This window comes from Penicillium oxalicum, chromosome VI (assembly GCF_001723175.1).
Source record: "Penicillium oxalicum strain HP7-1 chromosome VI, whole genome shotgun sequence".
Lineage (NCBI taxonomy): Eukaryota > Fungi > Ascomycota > Eurotiomycetes > Eurotiales > Aspergillaceae > Penicillium > Penicillium oxalicum.
Genome location: NC_064655.1, coordinates 797,605 through 815,146, shown reverse-complemented (window position 1 = coordinate 815,146; position 17,542 = coordinate 797,605). Strand labels below are relative to the sequence as shown.

Sequence of the window (17,542 nt, the reverse complement as noted above, 5' to 3'; positions counted from 1 at the left end):
TTTTTCTCTTTAAAAATTCTCTCTCCATTCTCAGCTGATCAGAACTCACTGACCACCGGCTCGCCATTGTCATAAATTGATAGTAACCTGTGATACTTCTGATGAAACATTGACTCTATGCGGGACGGCGACTCAGCCATTGCAACGAGGCATTTTTGGGGCCCACTTCTCCGGCAGAATTCAGTTCACGTGGCATCAGGCTATCTACCACCTGGATTTCAAAAGGGTACAGCCGTGTGTAGAGTATCCAGATTAATCATTGGATATGTTACACAGACACTGACGATCATTCCGCATCTGTAAGAATTCTCATCGAGTACAAGACCTCAAATAGGGTGTCTATCACAGGTAGCACATACAATTCCACAAGTGTTGTTATTTGGGCAGCCACACCGCCCTGTAAAGCGGGGGCTTCTTAAATTTTGTTGCGGCTGGCCCCACAAAGACGGGCTAAGCTAAACTAAGGTACATATTCGGCGAGCTTAATTCTTGATTCGCCAGATAAATCCCGCAACCACGAGGATTTCCGTGGCGTTGCTCCCGACTCTACAGTATGCAGCGAAGACGTGCGGCATTTCGCTGACGTACTGGGAGTTGAGTATTGCCTATATATCACAAGCCGCGCAAAGATCACTCTCAAAATCTTCCACCGTTAGGTGTTGCAAAATCTTGAAGGGCAAGCCCAGAGACCTCTTGCCGCGATGTGGAAGCCACCGGTCAACTACCTAACCTTGCATTGTACGTGCATCCCACATGAACTGTTTACGGCTGCATGAAACTTGACCACAAAACACGGGCTAATGCGCTTCACCTGCAGATGCCTGGATTATTTTCATGGGCCTGCTGAGCCTGGTGATCATCTATCCATACGGGAATTTGAAAGCGATCGATGCGTATTTCTTTGGCGCCAGTGCCTCGACCGAATCCGGACTCAACACGTAAGCTATGTCCCTCTCCCCCAGTGTGAGGCAGCGTGTGAATTGGAGCATGAAATTGATTATCGAATGCGCGTGCCGGTAAAGTGTCGATGTCAAAGAGTTGAAGACCTACCAACAAGTCTACATCTACCTGATTCCGATTTTCACAAATCTCGGCTTCATCAACATCCTTGTCGTCGTGTTCCGAGTTCGATGGTTCGAGAAGCACCTCAAAGAAGTTGGTCAGTAGCTTGGTCTTATCTAAAGGAATTTCTGGCTTGCTTGTCGCAGGGCTAAATCAAGTCTTTCTGGCGATTTAGCACCGAGATACCTGAGACCGGAACCTCCCATCGAAGGAGATACTGAAGCACAAGGCAACGGAATAACAAGTGTCTCTATTGACCCAAAGCGTGTGGCGACAGACGCCGAGGGTACGGGATCTTCGATAAGCGTGAATGATGAAGCAGGCACCAGAGAGTCCAAGATCAGTCCGATCAGGACTCCAGCCATTCAATTTGCAGAGGACAGCCGCCCATCAGCGAATAAGGATAAAGCGCTGTACATTCCACCTCCCTGGAGGCGCGACAGAGGTAAGCTTACAGCGAGCTCTTCAGTAAATCGATTGCATCAGCTCACTCCTTTCACGTCATAGGAACCTCATTCTCTGAAGTTGACGAGAAATATGATACTGAAGATGACAATGGTAAGTCAAAGTCCCAGCTTCGTCATGTCTATATTAGCAGGGCCGTTTAGTAACATAAGCAGGCAAAGAGGAAACCGAAAGGGACCTTAAACGTCAAAAGTCCACCAGGAGTATGGCTTCCCGTTCCCGAACTCGGACAGTCGAGCGCGCCGTCTCATCCATTTTTGTGTTGGGAAATGCTCCTGCTCCTACCCAGGGAAGTGAGCGGCGGACACAGATTGAACAGAGAACGTTTGATCTGCCAAATATATCATCTCAGGCAACAATCGGTCGCAACTCCCAATTTTATAACTTGACAGCAGAGGATAAGGCGCGACTTGGCGGTATTGAGTACCGAAGTCTGAAGTTACTTCTTAAAATTGTGACCGGTTACTTCTTCGGTCTACACTTGTTTGGTGCAATCTGTCTTGTTGGGTGGATTTTGCACTGCGATCCCAAGTATCGCGCGTACCTTGCCGATTGCGGGCAAGGCAATGTGTGGTGGTGAGTGTTTTCCCTGCCCGAAGCCTTCAAAGACCACTGAAATTAATGCAAAAAATGGAGATAGGGGCTTCTACTCTGCCCAAAGTATGGTGAACAACCTGGGCTTTACTCTGACGCCCGATTCGATGGTCACTTTCCGGGATGCGACCTTTCCGATGCTTCTGATGAGCTTTCTCGCTTTTGCGGGAAATACCTGCTACCCTTGTCTCCTCCGGTTCATCATTTGGACCATGTACAAGCTCAGTCCCGAAAACTCATCTATGAAAGAGCCTCTGAGCTTTCTTCTCGACCACCCACGTCGGTGCTACACGCTTCTGTTCCCGAGTCGGCCTACCTGGATTCTCTTTGGGATTTTGTTTGCCATGAACTTTACCGATGTACTTCTGATAATTGTCTTGGACTTGCACAATCCGGCAGTCAATGCACTTGCGCCTGGCCCTCGCATTGTCGCTGCTATTTTCCAGGCTGCAAACGCTCGTCACACCGGAGGAGCGACATTCAACTTGGCCGATGTCAATCCGGCTGTTCAATTCAGCTTGCTTGTTATGATGTACATCGCGATCTTCCCCATTGCGATCAGTATCCGTGCATCGAACGTTTACGAGGAAAACTCTCTCGGCATCTACGAGAGCTCCTCAGATCCTGATGAAAGCAATGGCAAGTCCTATATCATGAAGCATATCCAGAACCAACTCAGCTTCGACCTTTGGTATATCTTCCTTGGCGTCTTTTGCATTTCCATTGCAGAGTCGGGCAAGATTGCGGACAACTCCATTCCAGTAAGTGTCGCGGGACAAATTTCTCCGAGCAGTCAGTTTCTAATCGTTCCTCCAGGCGTTCTCCATTTTCTCGGTGCTATTTGAAGTTACATCGGCGTAGTAAGTAGCTACTGACCATGATGGAGATATAATTTGTAACAGCCCTAACATGTTTTGCAGTGCAAATGTCGGACTCAGCTTGGGATACCCCACAGCCAGCACGTCTCTCTCTGGACAGTTTACGATTTTCAGTAAATTGGTGATTTGCTTTATGATGATTCGTGGGCGTCATCGTGGACTACCCTACAAGCTGGACCGTGCCGTTGTTCTTCCCAGCGAACGTGACGACGAGGGCTATCAAACGACGAATCGATCCCGGGCTTACTATGACTGACGGCTGCGGTCCGAGAGGGAGCATTCCCCTACGGCAGGAGCCATTGTTGCTTTTCTAGCGGTAAGATCAGATAGATATACCTTTTTACTGCGCACGATATAGACTATGCGCCTAATGCATTATGACCAAATGAATGATCACATAAAATATGATCGAGATATTCTCTGGCTTTTTTCTCTTCTTCACAATATGGGCGACGGGTATTGGAAACTGTCCCATGATCAGCTCGTGAAGTATAGGAGTCCATCACCTCCCTACACAGCCTGGTCACCCACCCCAAATTTCAGGCTGATTGTCCCATCTGATTTCTTAGTGCTTTTTGAATTAAATAAAATTCTCTCATACTACTCGTATTGCTGACTGTTTTCTTCTGGTACTCCTGAGAGCGGAGGCAGGATACGTACCGTGGAGCCAGCCCACATGATGGTGAAACGAAGCCAGGATGATTTTCCGGCCGGTCGCAAACCAAGCCCAGTTTCGGCGAAGGATACTCCTGTCTCCTCACCTGCATGTATCCGCTTCCCTATTTCCCTTTGGCCTTTCCCTGTAAACATCATTGCCGTGCCTTATCGTCACGGCCTTCTCAAAATGGACTTTGATAGCCTTGCAAAGGAGCAGTCAGATCGAGTCTTTCAAGTGTGGATACAAAATCTCCTAAGGAATTCGCCTGAGGATTTGGCCGGCAGGCTTGCTTCCCGGCATTGTTCTGGCACACCTGTTACAGCTTCACTGCTTCCAAATGGCGCTTTTAATGTTTGCTATCGCGTTACCTACGAAAATGGCCATCGCTTCCTGGTTCGCTTTACGGCCTTTGGTCGGGTCATCGCTTGCAATGAAAAGGTTGAGGATGAGGTGTCAATCATGAATTATGTTGCGCAGCACACCACTATTCCTGTTCCAAAAGTCCTCGGACATGGCCAATGCGTGGTGGGCCCGTACATCGTGATGTTTTTTATCGAAGGGAGAGCACTGAGCAGATACCTCAGGGATTCGTCGCAGAAGACGATCACATTGAATTCGAAGGTCTCAATGTCTATATTGAGGAGAGCTTATTTCAGTATGGCTGAAGTACTCCTTGGGCTGTCGAAGCCTGAGTTTCCGTACATCGGAGCCATCAGACAGGACGAGTCAGGTGGTTGGACTGTGCCAAAGCGCCCGCTGACTTTCAACATGAATCGACTTGCTCAATTCTCGAATATTCCACACAGTGTCTTCGGGCGACAGCATTTCAGCAATGCTGCAGATTAGCTTGAAGAGCTCGCTCAGCAGCATTTATATCATCTGGAGCTCCAACGTAATGATGCCATCTCGGACGGAGCTGACTGCCGGAAAAAATACATCGCACGACGTCTTTTCCGCAAACTTTCGCGTGAATTATCGACAGCTCACTGCGATGGTCCTTTCAAACTCTATTGCGATGACCTTCACCCCGAAAATGTCCTTGTTGACGAGTCAAGGCTGGTTGTCTCTGGAGTAGTCGATTGGGAGTTGACCTATGCTGCCCCAGCTGAATTTTCATACGCTGCTCCTTGGTGGCTCTTACTGGAACGTCCAGAGGACTGGGAACTTGATCTTGAACAATTCTTAGTGCGGTTTCTGCCGAGGTTTCGCACTTTTCTCGAGGTGCTTGAGGAATGCGAGGCAAGAAAAATCGAGGGTAAATCCCTATCAAAATCTCAGCGCATATCTCCAATTATGGAAAGCTCATTGGAAACCGGGCTTTTTTGGATCAGCTTCGCTTCACGCCGTAGCTCCATGTTTGATGAGATATACTGGAACTACGTTGATCAGCGGTTCTTTGGTCCTTTGATAGCGATCGAGGATCGGCTATGCTATCTCAGTGCAGAAGAGCGGGTAGAAATTGACGCTTTCATTGAGAAGAAAATGCAGCAGGCAAGTGAGGGCAATCTGGTATCTCACTACAGCGTCGATGAACTAGTTGATCTATAAGTGTCACTAGCAGATATGCCTATGTCATGAGATTCGGAGAAACAGCTGAGTGATATGGTCATTATCATTTTCGTATAGATAAGAAGCGATTGGAGGATTGTACGTTTAAAGCTTATATCCTGTTCCCATTGACCTGAGGTTTACCATTATTTGGCTCCCTATATTGAATGATGTCGTCAATTTTGCCGTAGACTTTACCCAATGGAAGCCTATTGACACACTCATGAGCTTCATGCTTTGAATCCGTTCTCCGTTAGGCCAGAGGACAGGATGAATGTAGAATCATTCCATGTTTTCCAGCTTCTCAACAAATGTCTTCAATGTAAAAAATTACACTCTCAAATCAAGCACCTCGGTCTGTAAATTAAAGGGCTACGGCGGTAGTGGTAAAAGATCATTTGACGTTGAACTTGTATCAAGCAGCATTAAGGTCTCACCACGATCGGATACATATTGAGATACAGTGATCATGCCACGAAAAGAAAAGTATACGCCTTTTTTGGGTCTCTTCTCACTCCGTATCTGAGCATTTGTTGATAGGAGATTATGAAACCTGCTTGAATCCGAAGAGACGCGGGACTACCTCAGTTGAATTGCCTGTGTTCTTCTATGTGGCCCGAAGGTAGGTACTTCCCGACTTCCTTAGAGGCGACGGCTTTTGTCTTCGACGAGTTTTTGAAGAGCACTTAGAAGCCGACGAGAGATCCTCAATCAAAGATACTTACAGCTGTTTGGGGCACTTCAGCCGGTCTACGTCAAAAGGGGCATTTTTGGCATCAAATTGGCCATTTTCTAGCCTTGCGGTAGAAAAAGACTATTTACATGAAACAAACAAAAAAGAAAACATGAGAGGAAAACAAAAAGGACGGGACCAGCCACGTACAACGCCAGCACCACCACCAACTGTCCTCCTACTTCCCCTCGAACAGCCTTCTTGCCGTCCAACTCCTCCGCTTATCAGCGGCCCTCACCCATCTCCGCCGCTCAGCAGCCCACAAGATTGTCTTGCTCTGCTTTTTGCGAGCCCACCTCGCGCGGTCCTTGACGTCCAGGCTACTAACCTGGATTGAAGCCCACTGTAATTGAGGCTTTCGCGGCGACGGTGGCACGGCCGAATCGGAGGCGCATCGATCATGCTGACGTTCGTTGTTGTTGTTTCGGCGTGGGCGGGATCGGTCCGAATGCGAGTATTGGCGGCCACATCCTGAACTGCGAAGCTAAGAGAGCCTCGACGACAGCCCAGGTGGGATTGAAGGCCGTGCAGGATGCTCAACCACTCGGTCTGGTGGTCGAGGTGGTGAGTCGCCATCACTGCGTTGACCAGGGGTGACATTTGGATCGCTTCGGCGAGATACTTGGAGTAGAGCTCGAGAGGGGTCTAAAAGGCATGAAGAAGAAAATATGTTAGTCAAGTCTCTTTCATGGTGTAATAAATCTTCAAGTGAGAATAGATGTAACGTTAAAAAGATAGAAAAGGAAGAAAGGAATCAACTTACGCGGGCAGTCCGGTTGGACGGCGTAAAGACTGATCCAGAGGAAGTCTGGAGTCAGGACCATTCTCATGACCCAAGGCTGATGAGAACTCTCCGCGCCAATGACGCAGAAGATGTCCATTACCAGATCGCTGAGCTGCCAATCAATGACAGCTGCAACGAAGTCATCCTGGCCGAGGACGTGCTCAAGCAGTCCTTCCTGGCCCATCTGCGGAACGTTGGTTCGGGCGTATCGGCAGACCAGCTGCACGATATCCGAAGAGCTGAGAGCAGGAACGTTGATGTTGGACATTTTGAATGACTCAAGGATCGATGATGAATAGTGAAGAGGGTTGAGGCGAAGAAGGAAGAAAGCTTTGAGAGAGGAAAAATGGTGGGTTTTTATACACAAAGAGAGTTGGAGGCCACTGCGAGATCAACATGTTTGCTCATGAGCAGAGATTCAGCCTACGATAGGCATATACACAGACGACTAGATTAGGAAACTCAGCTCAGGCGTACAGTGAGTCTCTACGAAGCACATGAAATAAACTTTACCTCTAGGCAGAAAGGGACAGGCTCGAGACGAGACACAGAAATTCTAGATGATTCAAGAATTGATCTAAGCTTTTGCAAGATACTTGGCACTTTCCATCGTGACTAGATACAGTATAAGCTTAAACTAGGCTAAGATTGTGTCTTCTGACCTGCGAAGCTCTCATTATCCGCACCTGTCTGGGGTGAGTCTTTGCACTGTGGTGACTCTTTCCAACCTCACTTTAGTTTCAGTCTCAATAGAGGATTTATTGACTCGCAGCTCTGATATTCCTTTGATATGGCGCTTGTGCAATGAGAATTGATCCTAACCAAGTCACTATCTCGTGTACCTTTTGCTCAAAGATGCCTGAATGTAGAGAGAGACACTTGATGCTCAAGGCTGAATTCATTTCTATTTGATTCTGTCTCTACCTGGCTACTGCCTACAGCCTGTACCAATATCTTGTGTTGTTGCCGCCTCGTTGGCTACCGGGCCCTATGAGTATTCCCATGCGGCTCTTCATTGGTTGAGTCAGAAGCAGCCTGGACTCTTGAATGTTTGTCTTGAGGTCCTCATTTCCTCTTTAGGAACTCCTTTGAAAGCCATCGTGGTCGCGATGTTTGTTCGGATTCTATGTTCGCCTAGTAGCGTGTCACTTCCCTCTTCTCTTGGGTATAAACATCACCCATCTCACACCCAGCTCTCACTCTTTCTTTCTTCACCGATCGTCTTCTCTCCTGACACCCACCAACGTCTCAAAATGTCTTCTTCCAACCTTCGTTTCCTCTCCCGGGCCGATGTCGAGCAGCTGGTCTGCCGATACCCCGATGTGGCCCCTTCTTTCTTGGGCCAGACTGAACTTTTCAGTCAGGTGTTGGGGCAGGTTGCCTCAGACGAGCCCTCGCTGGTGGTTGTGGCCTGGCAAGTCACAGAACTGATGGCGCACCTAGTATGCGTCGTTGGCCCATGTACTGCTTCACCGTGGTACATGCGCATGGTCATGACCCCGGACTTCCTCTTCCTCGGCATGCACCCTGTGCTCCCTGGTGCTGGTAAGTTGTTACATTAGTCTCATATTATCCTCTTTTCCTCCTTCTCTCTGTACTTCACCTCAGCTTCCTTCAGTCTCTTCTTCCTTTCACTTCATTGCATGTTATCTCTTACCTTCTTTCACACCTTGTCTCATTTGTGACCCATCAGACTAACAATCTCTCCCACTTCATAGCTTTCCGCGAGGCCTACCTCGCCGCCCTTCTCCCTGTTTACTTTGACAGCCTCCTCCCCTCCGTCGCCGAACATCCACTCGCATGTGGATATTTCGCCTTCCACCCGCTCTCTTTCGAACAAGAGTGGGTCGTTCTTATCCGCGCGTTGGCTGCGTACCTAGGCAGCACGGCTGGTCGTGTCGACCACTACGCCCCCTGCGAGTCAGAAGAGCCTACTCCCATGGCCACTGACCCCGTCTCTGCTGATGCGACTGTGTCTTGTTCCGCGCCAGTTGCTTACTCACAAGACGTGGAAATGCAGGATGCTCCGGAGGCGCCCGCGGCCATTGAACCCGTCCCCGCCCGCACAACCGTGTTTTGTTCCGTGCCGGTTGTTGCCTCGACAGACGTGGCAATGGAGAACGCCGAGAAGAACCCTGCGGCGGCTGACACCCCGACCATGGGGCCGGTCAAACGAGGTGGGAAAGGGAAGCGGAAAGCGGATGAGCCGCTGGAAGGGGATGAGCTTCGAGGGAAACTCGACTGGGGCTCCAAGGCCCAAGGTGAAGAGGAGGAGTTGCCGGTGCCAGAGACCCCTGGCCCCATTCTGACGAAGGACGGGCGGGTGATCACACCCCAATGGACGGCGTCCTTTGGGCCACCGCCTGCGCCTCGAAAGAAGTGGAGGTAGAGGGTGATCTCTGGTGGTGATGGTGGTGGTGGTCTGGGTGGTCTGGTTGGTGGAAAAGGATCAAGGAGTGATCGAGGCTGGTCCTGGTCATGTCCTCCTGTAAATAGTTTACCAGATTGAATCCACCCTAGCATCTGGTCGATTTTCACTTTCTTATGATTAGTAAGACCTAGTAAGCTTTGTAGACTGTAATGACATAGCATAGGCTAGATCTCAGGACATGAAAGCATGGACGATAGCGTATTAGTTGAAAGGGCTGCAGTAGAAGATCCCCAGTCTTCATCGAGAGTATGGATCCGCAGGACTGCCACAACCCTGTATGGCTTACCCCTCCCCCCCAACTCAGACCGAGTGAGTCTTTCTATGTCAATCAAATAAGCATGTTACAATGAGATTTGAATTTGATGAAGTGGTAGGCACACATCAATCATTTAGGGCTACGTTCGTATTGCAACTTGGAGTATCTACGGCGAGACTACTTCCCCACTCAAGTGAGGTGTTGGAATGTCCAGCCCAACAACCTCGCTCGGCCCGGATGTGGTATTTATACGGGAGAAAAATGCTCTTTCTATTCCACTTCCAAGTCATTTTTTAACTCAATAAAATCCATTTTATAGCATCAAATACCAACAGTGCTGACTGTTGGAAGCCTTCATCACCTTGTGGAGGATTGGCTTTCCCCGCATGGTACGGTGTAGATCCCCGCAGCTTCTCCAAAAACACCGCGCTTGGCATGCAGTATAAGATGCTCTAGCACTTGGAGTACAGATCAAAAGCCAAGCTTATTTGTCTGGTTGGGAATACCCACGCCAGCTTCATACAGTTCTCTGGATGAGAGCCAGCGGATCAGACTGGATCCATGAGATGTGTGGCTATGGGTTTCCCCGCACGTGCCAGCGAGATAACATCATCACTGCGGTAGAAAAAATCCCCAATAGGTACATCCAGTAATGAGCATCACAACACCACAGGTGGACACCACGATTACTTCATCTGAGAAGATCTGGCAAAAGTACATGTACAGATGAAATATCATTCCTTGAGACCCAACTACCTCCGATCCGATAGTCGTGACTCCACGGCCGGTCAGTCTTCAGCTGCGCCTTTTTCGATATCAATGCACCCATCCCCTCAACCGTCCTTGTAAATCGACGCCCTAATCCTCTAATACAAGATTCATGTAAGAATAAATCACCCATATGATTGTCTAGCATTTGCCTCCCATCAAGATTCTGAAAACTTCTACCTCATCATAGATTGAGCTCCATCAACGGTCAATGGTACCGCCAACTCTAACTTCCCCGCAAACACAGTTTGTCTCTCAGTGTGGTCACTCTCAAGAGTGTCTACAGTCCCCAGCATCTCCGTAGCATCTTCTTCTTATCTTCTACGCACACAGGAACGATTGTCTGGTGACTGGTTAAGTTCCGACTCTAATCGTTTCACTATCACGCTGTCGCTCTCTGGAAACTATATCAAGATCATTAATTCACTCTCATTCGCTCTTCCTATCGCCCTATCTTGGCTTTTGCACACCCGATCTCCCGATCTCCGGCTATCTTGAAAGTCACGTTCCACAAATACCAGCAACATTGGCGCTTGCTATCCCTCCCAATCCGCTCTTGTCTCCTTTTATCTCATCAGTTGGTCCCCCATCCTCTTTCATCCTCACATCCGCTCTGGGGTCAATTGCATCTGTCTCTATGCACAGAAACCGCAAGCCTCACAGGCCAATTCCACGGGCAGAGCAGATCGCCACTGCTTCTGAAAAGCCAAAACAGACCAAGAGCCGCAAAGGTATATATTCCCTTGCTAGATACAGCGCCCCCTCCTTCAACAAACCATTAAGATTGATCATTACGCTGCTTTGTGAGAAGCGCTCCCTATATCCGTGCTGTTGCATCCTGTGATGAACTGACGAGTCGCCAATGCTCTATTCTCAGGCTGTACTACTTGCAAAGCGAAGCGATTCAAGTGCGATGAGACCAAACCCACCTGCAAGCAGTGTCAGCGCTGTAAGGTCTCATGTGGTGGTTATAAAAAGCATTATAAATGGCGGCCATTTGAGGAAAGTACCCTAGCGTCAGCACGAGTGAACGCGCCGGGTACCAAGACAGGTGATTTGAACATGTCTCTGCATATTTTTCTTTTGGAAGAGTACTGCTAATTAACCTATAAGTTACTTTTGTGCTCAGAAACCCTTTCCTCGTTGCAAATTGATTCGATTTCTGGTTCAGACTGTTTTTCAACACCTCCAACGATTGAGCGGACAACCCCACCGATTGCCCTATACACGGGCAGTTTTACCACCTCGTCGCCACATTCATCGTCCACCGACTCACCTCAATGTTCCGACATATTACCAAGGATGAACACACACCCCTCGAACGGAATCGGTCGACACAAGTGCAAGAACTCTCCGAGTAATGAAGACGCGATTTTGGGCAATGTGTCGCTATCAGCAGACTCGCAATGTCTAGGCTTTTTGTCATTTTCAGAATCAAACGATGAATTGCCTGCGCTTTTTGATGACTTTACGTTCGTGCAAGAACAATTTCACCCAAATTCACAGCGTCTCTGCCTCTATGGCTCCTCCCCCGAAATGGCCGCCGAAAATGAAGCTCTAAGCTTCTCAGAGTTACTAAAGGACGACAGCGAGGATATCTTGGAAAGCTCTTGCCAACTACAGTCGGAATTTGCACCATTTGGATTAGTGTTCAACAAATCCCAGGGTCCTCCTTCGGGCTTTCTGAGTAAGCCAAGGTAGCCTACGCTGGCTCCAGATGGTCCAGAGATGCTCGCAATACGCTTCAACAAATATACCTCCGTGATTTTCTCGAACAAGGATGGCATGCTGGAGAATTCAAGGCGGACTTCAGCCATAAGAGCTGCATCGAATCCGATTTTTGTACAGCACATGGATGTGATCGCCAGGCTGGCCTCTCTCAAAAAATTTGGAGCCCAGGATTAAATCCTTCTATTTTCCATCTACCAACTGATGCGGACCATGAGATCGATCTATTGATGGGATGTGCGGCAACTCTGTTCCCTCTAATTGTTAAAGCTGGAAAGCTTGTGCAAAATATGTGGAAGATGGCTGAAAACTCGGTGTCTATTGTTTCCCAAGCGATGGACCTGAAAGCTCTCCTCGAGCAGTGGACACCGCCACGCTGTTTCGATTCCCCCGAAGATTCCAGCTCCGAGGTTCAACATAGCATTCAACTCGCGCATGCCTACCACTGGGCCACAGTTCTCTACTTGAATCAAGTGGAACCAAAGCTACCGTCTGAGCCCATCAAAAGTCTGGCCAATAAATTTTGATCTTGTTAGCGACCATTCCACCAACGTCTCGCACCACGATAATCTAGATGTTCCCTTTTCTGGCGGCGGGTGCCGAGGCGTACTCGCCAGAAGATCGGAAATGGGTACTTGGACGATTGAACATCATTCAATCCCGACTTATGATTGGTGGGGTTGATCGTTGTCTGGATGTGATCCGAGAAGTCTGGTCACGACGCGACAAATTCAAAGCGTCACAGGGGGACCACTCGCCGCAGCAAGCACCAATCTCTGTGGAGTTGAGCTCATCAAGCCACAGCTTTGATGGCACAAGGAGATCAGCTTTCCCTTTTGAAGATCTTGCCAGCAAAGAGAAAAGTCTGAACAACCATCAATCACTTCGTGGCCTTCTCAAGAAGCCAGTGAAAAGACATCTCCCATCTGCCACCGCCAATGTCGCACATCGTTGGTCTCGAAGATCCTCTACAATCTCCCCGTTGATCAATATGGACTTTGAAAGGAGTATTCGCAGCAGGTCTCATTGGATCAATATTATGAATGAATGGGGATGGAAAGGTAAGCCTGTCACTTCCCTGGCTTTTACCTTGTGCTATTTAAACTAACTTGGATAGTCTTCCTTGATTGATATGAGATTTGTCTCTCTAAAACGACTCGTTCGCAGGAACACGGATCATTTGTATGAAAATTTGAGCAAATGTCCAATCCTCGTCTATGCAAATACAGTCATCTTGGACAGGGAAGACGACTTCTTTCGAGAACAGGGCAGAGACGCTTAAAGAAAACCTCCTATGTATATTACACTAATCAAACGAGTCTGTGAGACATCTAACGATAAGTGAGTCTTTGCACACGAATCTCCCATCAAGTCCTGCTCGATTTTGACTTGACCGGTGCTTCCGCTCGTAATTTTGATGGGCGCTTATGATCTTGAGTATCTAGCGCTTTACCCTGACAGGAGGGTCTTCCGGTTCTTGGGCGTGATACCGTGTCATTTCGTTCCTGCCAGCGTTTGTATGTATTAGCTATAGTATTGCGATGACAACCAAATTTGCGGGAGAGCTCAGCCTGGGTAGAAAGTTTATTTTTCAATGCATGTACGATTGCAGCACGCTGCTCGGCCGAACGTTCGGCCCCTTGCCTACGATCTGCTCCGGATTGCATCTCAATTGAGGCTATAGAGATAGTGTAGGAAGTAGAGAAAAAAACCACCAAATGGATAATTGTTGGGGTGATTAGTGGTGGGGCCGGGTGCACACGAAGTTTTCCGCGAGTCATGCTGGTCCGCTGCGACATGATTGCTTTGTCTTTTATCTTTTTTTAAATCCATGACGTGTCTTGATCTTGGACGGTGTGAAAGTATGTAGCACTGCCCGCCGCTCATCTGATCTTGTTTTTCCTATTTGTGGACACTGGCTGAACGTAAGGAGCATAAGGTTCTCGAAACTTTGGACCCTCCATGACACCCTTCACGTCCACAGGGATATTCCGCACCATTTTGCAACCACGGACCATGTTTAGCATATTCAATGTGAATAGAGTGAAACAGCTTGAGAAAGCCAGTAGACTCTACTCCAAGACACACATGCGAATTGAAAATCGATGCTAGTAGGGCCTCTTCTTCTATCATCAGAGATAATAAGCTACTAATCCATCCCGCCTTGCCCGATATTCCATGCAACCATCCCTCTTTCCAGCGCTGGACCGGGATCAACACCACGTGCGTGCTTGGAGATCCCCTGAGCATTTAGTTAAACGGGTTCGCCCGAAAACTATCTTCTCCGGCTCTAGAAGGAATAGTATGGACAGCTACATTCTGGAAATTGATACGATCTCCCCCCGCCAAACAAACCCCATATACATCAACGACATGGCAGTTCGGAGTGGCGACGTGAAGAAAAAAAATGCGAGCTACGCGATTCGAACGCGCGCGGGCGTACCCATGACGGTCGTAATGTTTATTACCTAAACGTCACGCCATAACCACTCGGCCAAACTCGCTTATTAATATATAGTATCATTTACACTTATATTGTCTCTTTGATGGCTCTACTCCAAGGCAGGGGGTTACTGTTCCCCGATCCGCGCGTGTGATAAGGCTCGCACCCTCAAGGTGCGTGATAACTAATGCGAGGCGAAGACCTTGACATGAAAGACTATCCCAATGAATTCAATTTATTTCGGTTCGGCCCCTTAAATGTGTTGATTGGCCTTTACGTATTGCTCGTCTCTGTCTCGTGGGGACCAGCGGTAAAACATGTGATCAAACGATTGAGTGATTACAGATTCCACCAGATCCGCAACGAGATGTTGTCACAGGAATACTTGGTATCAGTGATCCAGGCATCATCCAAGGTCAAGACTACGAGCCCGGTATTTCGTTTGAACTGAATCGATTGACGGGTATTCCAGTTAAGTAGTCACACTTTCATAACCACATGCACAAGAGCAGCGATGCCCCTCCATTCTCAATGATTATGTCTCGGCGGACCATTGGTCTGCGCCAAACGTTGATACTTGACTGCTTTCTTCAACACCATCCCAGCCGAAAGTTGATCTGTTTCCTGTCTGAAGATCTCTTGCCAAGGCGTGCTACTTGGAACCAGAGGGTACTCCTTGGAAAAGAATTCCTTTCTCCGATCCTGAATCTCCTCGTCGCTCATGAGAAGATCCACTCGTCGCTTTGGCAAATCGATGCGGATCCGATCTCCGCTTCGAAGAATGGCCAAATTTCCACCGGCTGCTGCCTCTGGGCTGGCGTTGAGAATAGATGGGGACCCCGACGTTCCAGACTGGCGGCCATCGCCGATGCAGAACAAGGCGTCGACACCCTTCTTGAGAAGTTGGCTTGGCGGATGCATGTTGACCACTTCGGCGGCACCAGGGTATCCCAGAGGTCCAACGCCACGCATGATCAGGACCGTCTGGTCGTCAATCTCGGGCATATTTTCAATGCGGCTGTGGTAATCTTCTGGGCCGTCGAAGACGACCACTGGACCTTCAAAGGCCTCTGGATCTTGGGGGTTGGACAGGTATCGTTGACGGAACGCGGGGGAGATGACGCAGGTCTTCATGATGGCCGAGTCAAATAGTGTCCCCTTGAGATGAACAAATCCTGCATCTTTCATCAATGGATCATCGTAGGGACGAATCACCTTCCGATCCCATGAATGCTTATCCTTGACATTCTCGGCAATTGTGCGACCATTGCAGGTCAGCGCATCCCCATGAAGTTTACCCGCATCCAGAAGCTCGGCCATGATGGCCGGTAGACCCCCAGCCCGGAAATATTCTTCCCCCAGATATTCACCCGACGGCTGCATGTTCAATAATAAAGGGATTCGTGATCCGATCGTATCCCAGTCGTCCATGGACAGCTCCACCCCCATGTGTTGGGCAATGGCATTCAGATGAATAGGGGCATTGGTGCTGCCGCCAATGGCTCCGTTTGCAACAATGGCGTTTTCAAACGCTTGGCGGGTCATCAGGTCGCTAGGTTTGAGGTCAAGGTCGACCATTTCCACGATACGTTTGCCGGTTTCGTAAGCGCATTGAGCTCTGTGACGATAAGCTGCAGGGATCGCGGCGGAGCCTGGAAGAGCCATGCCGAGCGCCTCTGCAAGGGCATTCATTGTCGATGCAGTTCCCATGGTATTGCAGTGTCCCACAGAAGGCGTACTGTGTAGTTTGCGTCAGTTTTGGGAACACAACTTTCTGGAAACTCATCATAGAGCCGAGTGCTCTCTTACCTTTGAGAGATGTAATCCATAAACTGATTCTCGTCAATCTCACCGGTAGCATACATCTCTCTACCTTTCCACAACACAGCACCCGATCCTACGAGCGTGCCCTTGGCATAGCCATTCAACATGGGCCCAACGTTCATACAAATCGCTGGAATATTCTATGAGTCGCTGTCAGTGAAAAATCCCCCTTCAAAGTTCTGCGTGTATATCTCTCTTCCCAATGCCAACGACACATACCACAGTAGCAGCAGCCATGAGGCATGCTGGAGTTGTCTTATCACATCCTGTCAAAAGCACCACTCCATCGAGGAAATACCCAGTCAGAATCTCCACCAAAGTCAAGTAAGCCAAATTGCGATCCAAAGTGGCAGTTGGCCGCCGTGAAGTCTCTTGGATTGGATGTGTAGGAAATTCAATGGCAATGCCACCAGCTGTGCGAATCCCTTCCCGGACCCGCTTCGCCAGCTCAATATGGTGTCGATTGCATGGTGCAAGGTCCGACCCCGACTGCGCAATTCCAATCATCGGCTTGCCAGACATCAGCTCTTCTCGTGTGATGCCGAAATTGAAATACCTCTCCATGTAAATGGCGGTCATGCCGGGGTCGCTACGACAATCGAACCATGCCGCGGATCGGAGAGTGCGACCGGGCGTCTTGGTGATGGTAGGTGCATTTTGTTCTGAAGTGAGACCCAAACGAGTCTCCAACTCTTGATTTCGTCGCCGCAGTGCTTGCAACTCGCTGATGCAATCTTCAATTTCAACTGGGGGTCGAGTAGCGTTGCTGCTGCTACATGAGCAGCCTTCGCAGGACTTTTGAGAGCAAGACATGGCTCGGAGAATGGGGTTTGAATAGCTTCGACGCGGCAGCTACAGTGACCCACAGAGAACTGACTCAAGCAAAGGCCCAAGTGCTCCTCTTTCACTACAATTCCCATGTATTCGTAGCTGGCCTGTCGGTGTCTTTTATTGCTTGTTCGTCGGGCGCGAGTCTAGCCGGACGTCTGGGAATTACTCATTCAGGCTCGGAATGTGATTTTCCTATTGGCGCGCGGCGAGAATGTCACCAGACCTGGGGATACTTGACAGTCCATCGAACCAATCAAAGATGTGGAATTTTCGGCATTTCCCCAGACTCTTCAACCGAGATCCCTGCAATTCGGGCAAAGACGCTCCGGGATGACGAGTAAATGTATTCAACATGGCATGGTCTTGAAACTTTTCCCAGACACCGCGATAACTTCATGAAAGGACAAAAGGGAAAAAGAGAGAGAGGGAGAGAGGCTCCTCAGGGGATCTTCATTCGAGTTCTGTCAATTCCAAAGCTGGGCCAGACACGCCATGCGCAGATTGAGCTGTTTGAGCTTATTCTCGGCGAGTCATGTCCC

At 48.9% G+C, this 17,542-nt stretch overlaps 8 protein-coding genes and 1 non-coding gene across 9 annotated transcripts; 5 read left to right on the top strand and 4 right to left on the bottom strand.

The window, feature by feature from the left end:
• Window positions 1–701: 701 nt before the first annotated feature.
• On the top strand, window positions 702–3,255 carry POX_f07590 (Low-affinity potassium transport protein; the record flags this gene model as incomplete). The annotated part of the gene is made up of 9 exons (XM_050116385.1): window positions 702–738; window positions 818–938; window positions 1,023–1,159; window positions 1,238–1,507; window positions 1,570–1,620; window positions 1,683–2,103; window positions 2,168–2,882; window positions 2,938–2,981; window positions 3,042–3,255. 9 exons carry the CDS (start codon window positions 702–704, stop codon window positions 3,253–3,255), a joined length of 2,010 nt encoding a protein of 669 aa, XP_049966524.1.
• A 588-nt stretch (window positions 3,256–3,843) lies between these two features.
• On the top strand, window positions 3,844–4,503 carry POX_f07589 (uncharacterized protein; the record flags this gene model as incomplete). The annotated part of the gene is made up of 1 exon (XM_050116384.1): window positions 3,844–4,503. One exon carries the CDS (start codon window positions 3,844–3,846, stop codon window positions 4,501–4,503), a length of 660 nt encoding a protein of 219 aa, XP_049966523.1.
• Window positions 4,504–4,950: 447 nt separating this feature from the next.
• On the top strand, window positions 4,951–5,205 carry POX_f07588 (uncharacterized protein; the record flags this gene model as incomplete). Its single annotated transcript, XM_050116383.1, has 1 exon — window positions 4,951–5,205. The coding sequence occupies one exon, from the start codon at window positions 4,951–4,953 to the stop codon at window positions 5,203–5,205; it is 255 nt and encodes an 84-aa protein (XP_049966522.1).
• Window positions 5,206–6,172: 967 nt separating this feature from the next.
• On the bottom strand, window positions 6,173–6,990 carry POX_f07587 (uncharacterized protein; the record flags this gene model as incomplete). The annotated part of the gene is made up of 2 exons (XM_050116382.1): window positions 6,173–6,516; window positions 6,702–6,990. The coding sequence occupies 2 exons, from the start codon at window positions 6,988–6,990 to the stop codon at window positions 6,173–6,175; spliced, it is 633 nt and encodes a 210-aa protein (XP_049966521.1).
• A 985-nt stretch (window positions 6,991–7,975) lies between these two features.
• On the top strand, window positions 7,976–9,111 carry POX_f07586 (uncharacterized protein; the record flags this gene model as incomplete). The annotated part of the gene is made up of 2 exons (XM_050116381.1): window positions 7,976–8,267; window positions 8,441–9,111. The coding sequence occupies 2 exons, from the start codon at window positions 7,976–7,978 to the stop codon at window positions 9,109–9,111; spliced, it is 963 nt and encodes a 320-aa protein (XP_049966520.1).
• A 2,368-nt stretch (window positions 9,112–11,479) lies between these two features.
• On the top strand, window positions 11,480–13,036 carry POX_f07585 (uncharacterized protein; the record flags this gene model as incomplete). Its single annotated transcript, XM_050116380.1, has 4 exons — window positions 11,480–11,864; window positions 12,026–12,378; window positions 12,480–12,966; window positions 13,023–13,036. 4 exons carry the CDS (start codon window positions 11,480–11,482, stop codon window positions 13,034–13,036), a joined length of 1,239 nt encoding a protein of 412 aa, XP_049966519.1.
• Window positions 13,037–13,788: 752 nt separating this feature from the next.
• On the bottom strand, window positions 13,789–13,923 carry POX_f07584 (uncharacterized protein; the record flags this gene model as incomplete). Its single annotated transcript, XM_050116379.1, has 1 exon — window positions 13,789–13,923. One exon carries the CDS (start codon window positions 13,921–13,923, stop codon window positions 13,789–13,791), a length of 135 nt encoding a protein of 44 aa, XP_049966518.1.
• A 390-nt stretch (window positions 13,924–14,313) lies between these two features.
• On the bottom strand, window positions 14,314–14,409 carry POX_tR140. Its single transcript has one exon. It is a non-coding gene; the product is annotated as a tRNA-Leu (tRNA).
• Window positions 14,410–14,876: 467 nt separating this feature from the next.
• On the bottom strand, window positions 14,877–16,985 carry POX_f07583 (L-arabonate dehydratase; the record flags this gene model as incomplete). Its single annotated transcript, XM_050116378.1, has 3 exons — window positions 14,877–16,086; window positions 16,158–16,312; window positions 16,392–16,985. 3 exons carry the CDS (start codon window positions 16,983–16,985, stop codon window positions 14,877–14,879), a joined length of 1,959 nt encoding a protein of 652 aa, XP_049966517.1.
• Window positions 16,986–17,542: the final 557 nt, after the last annotated feature.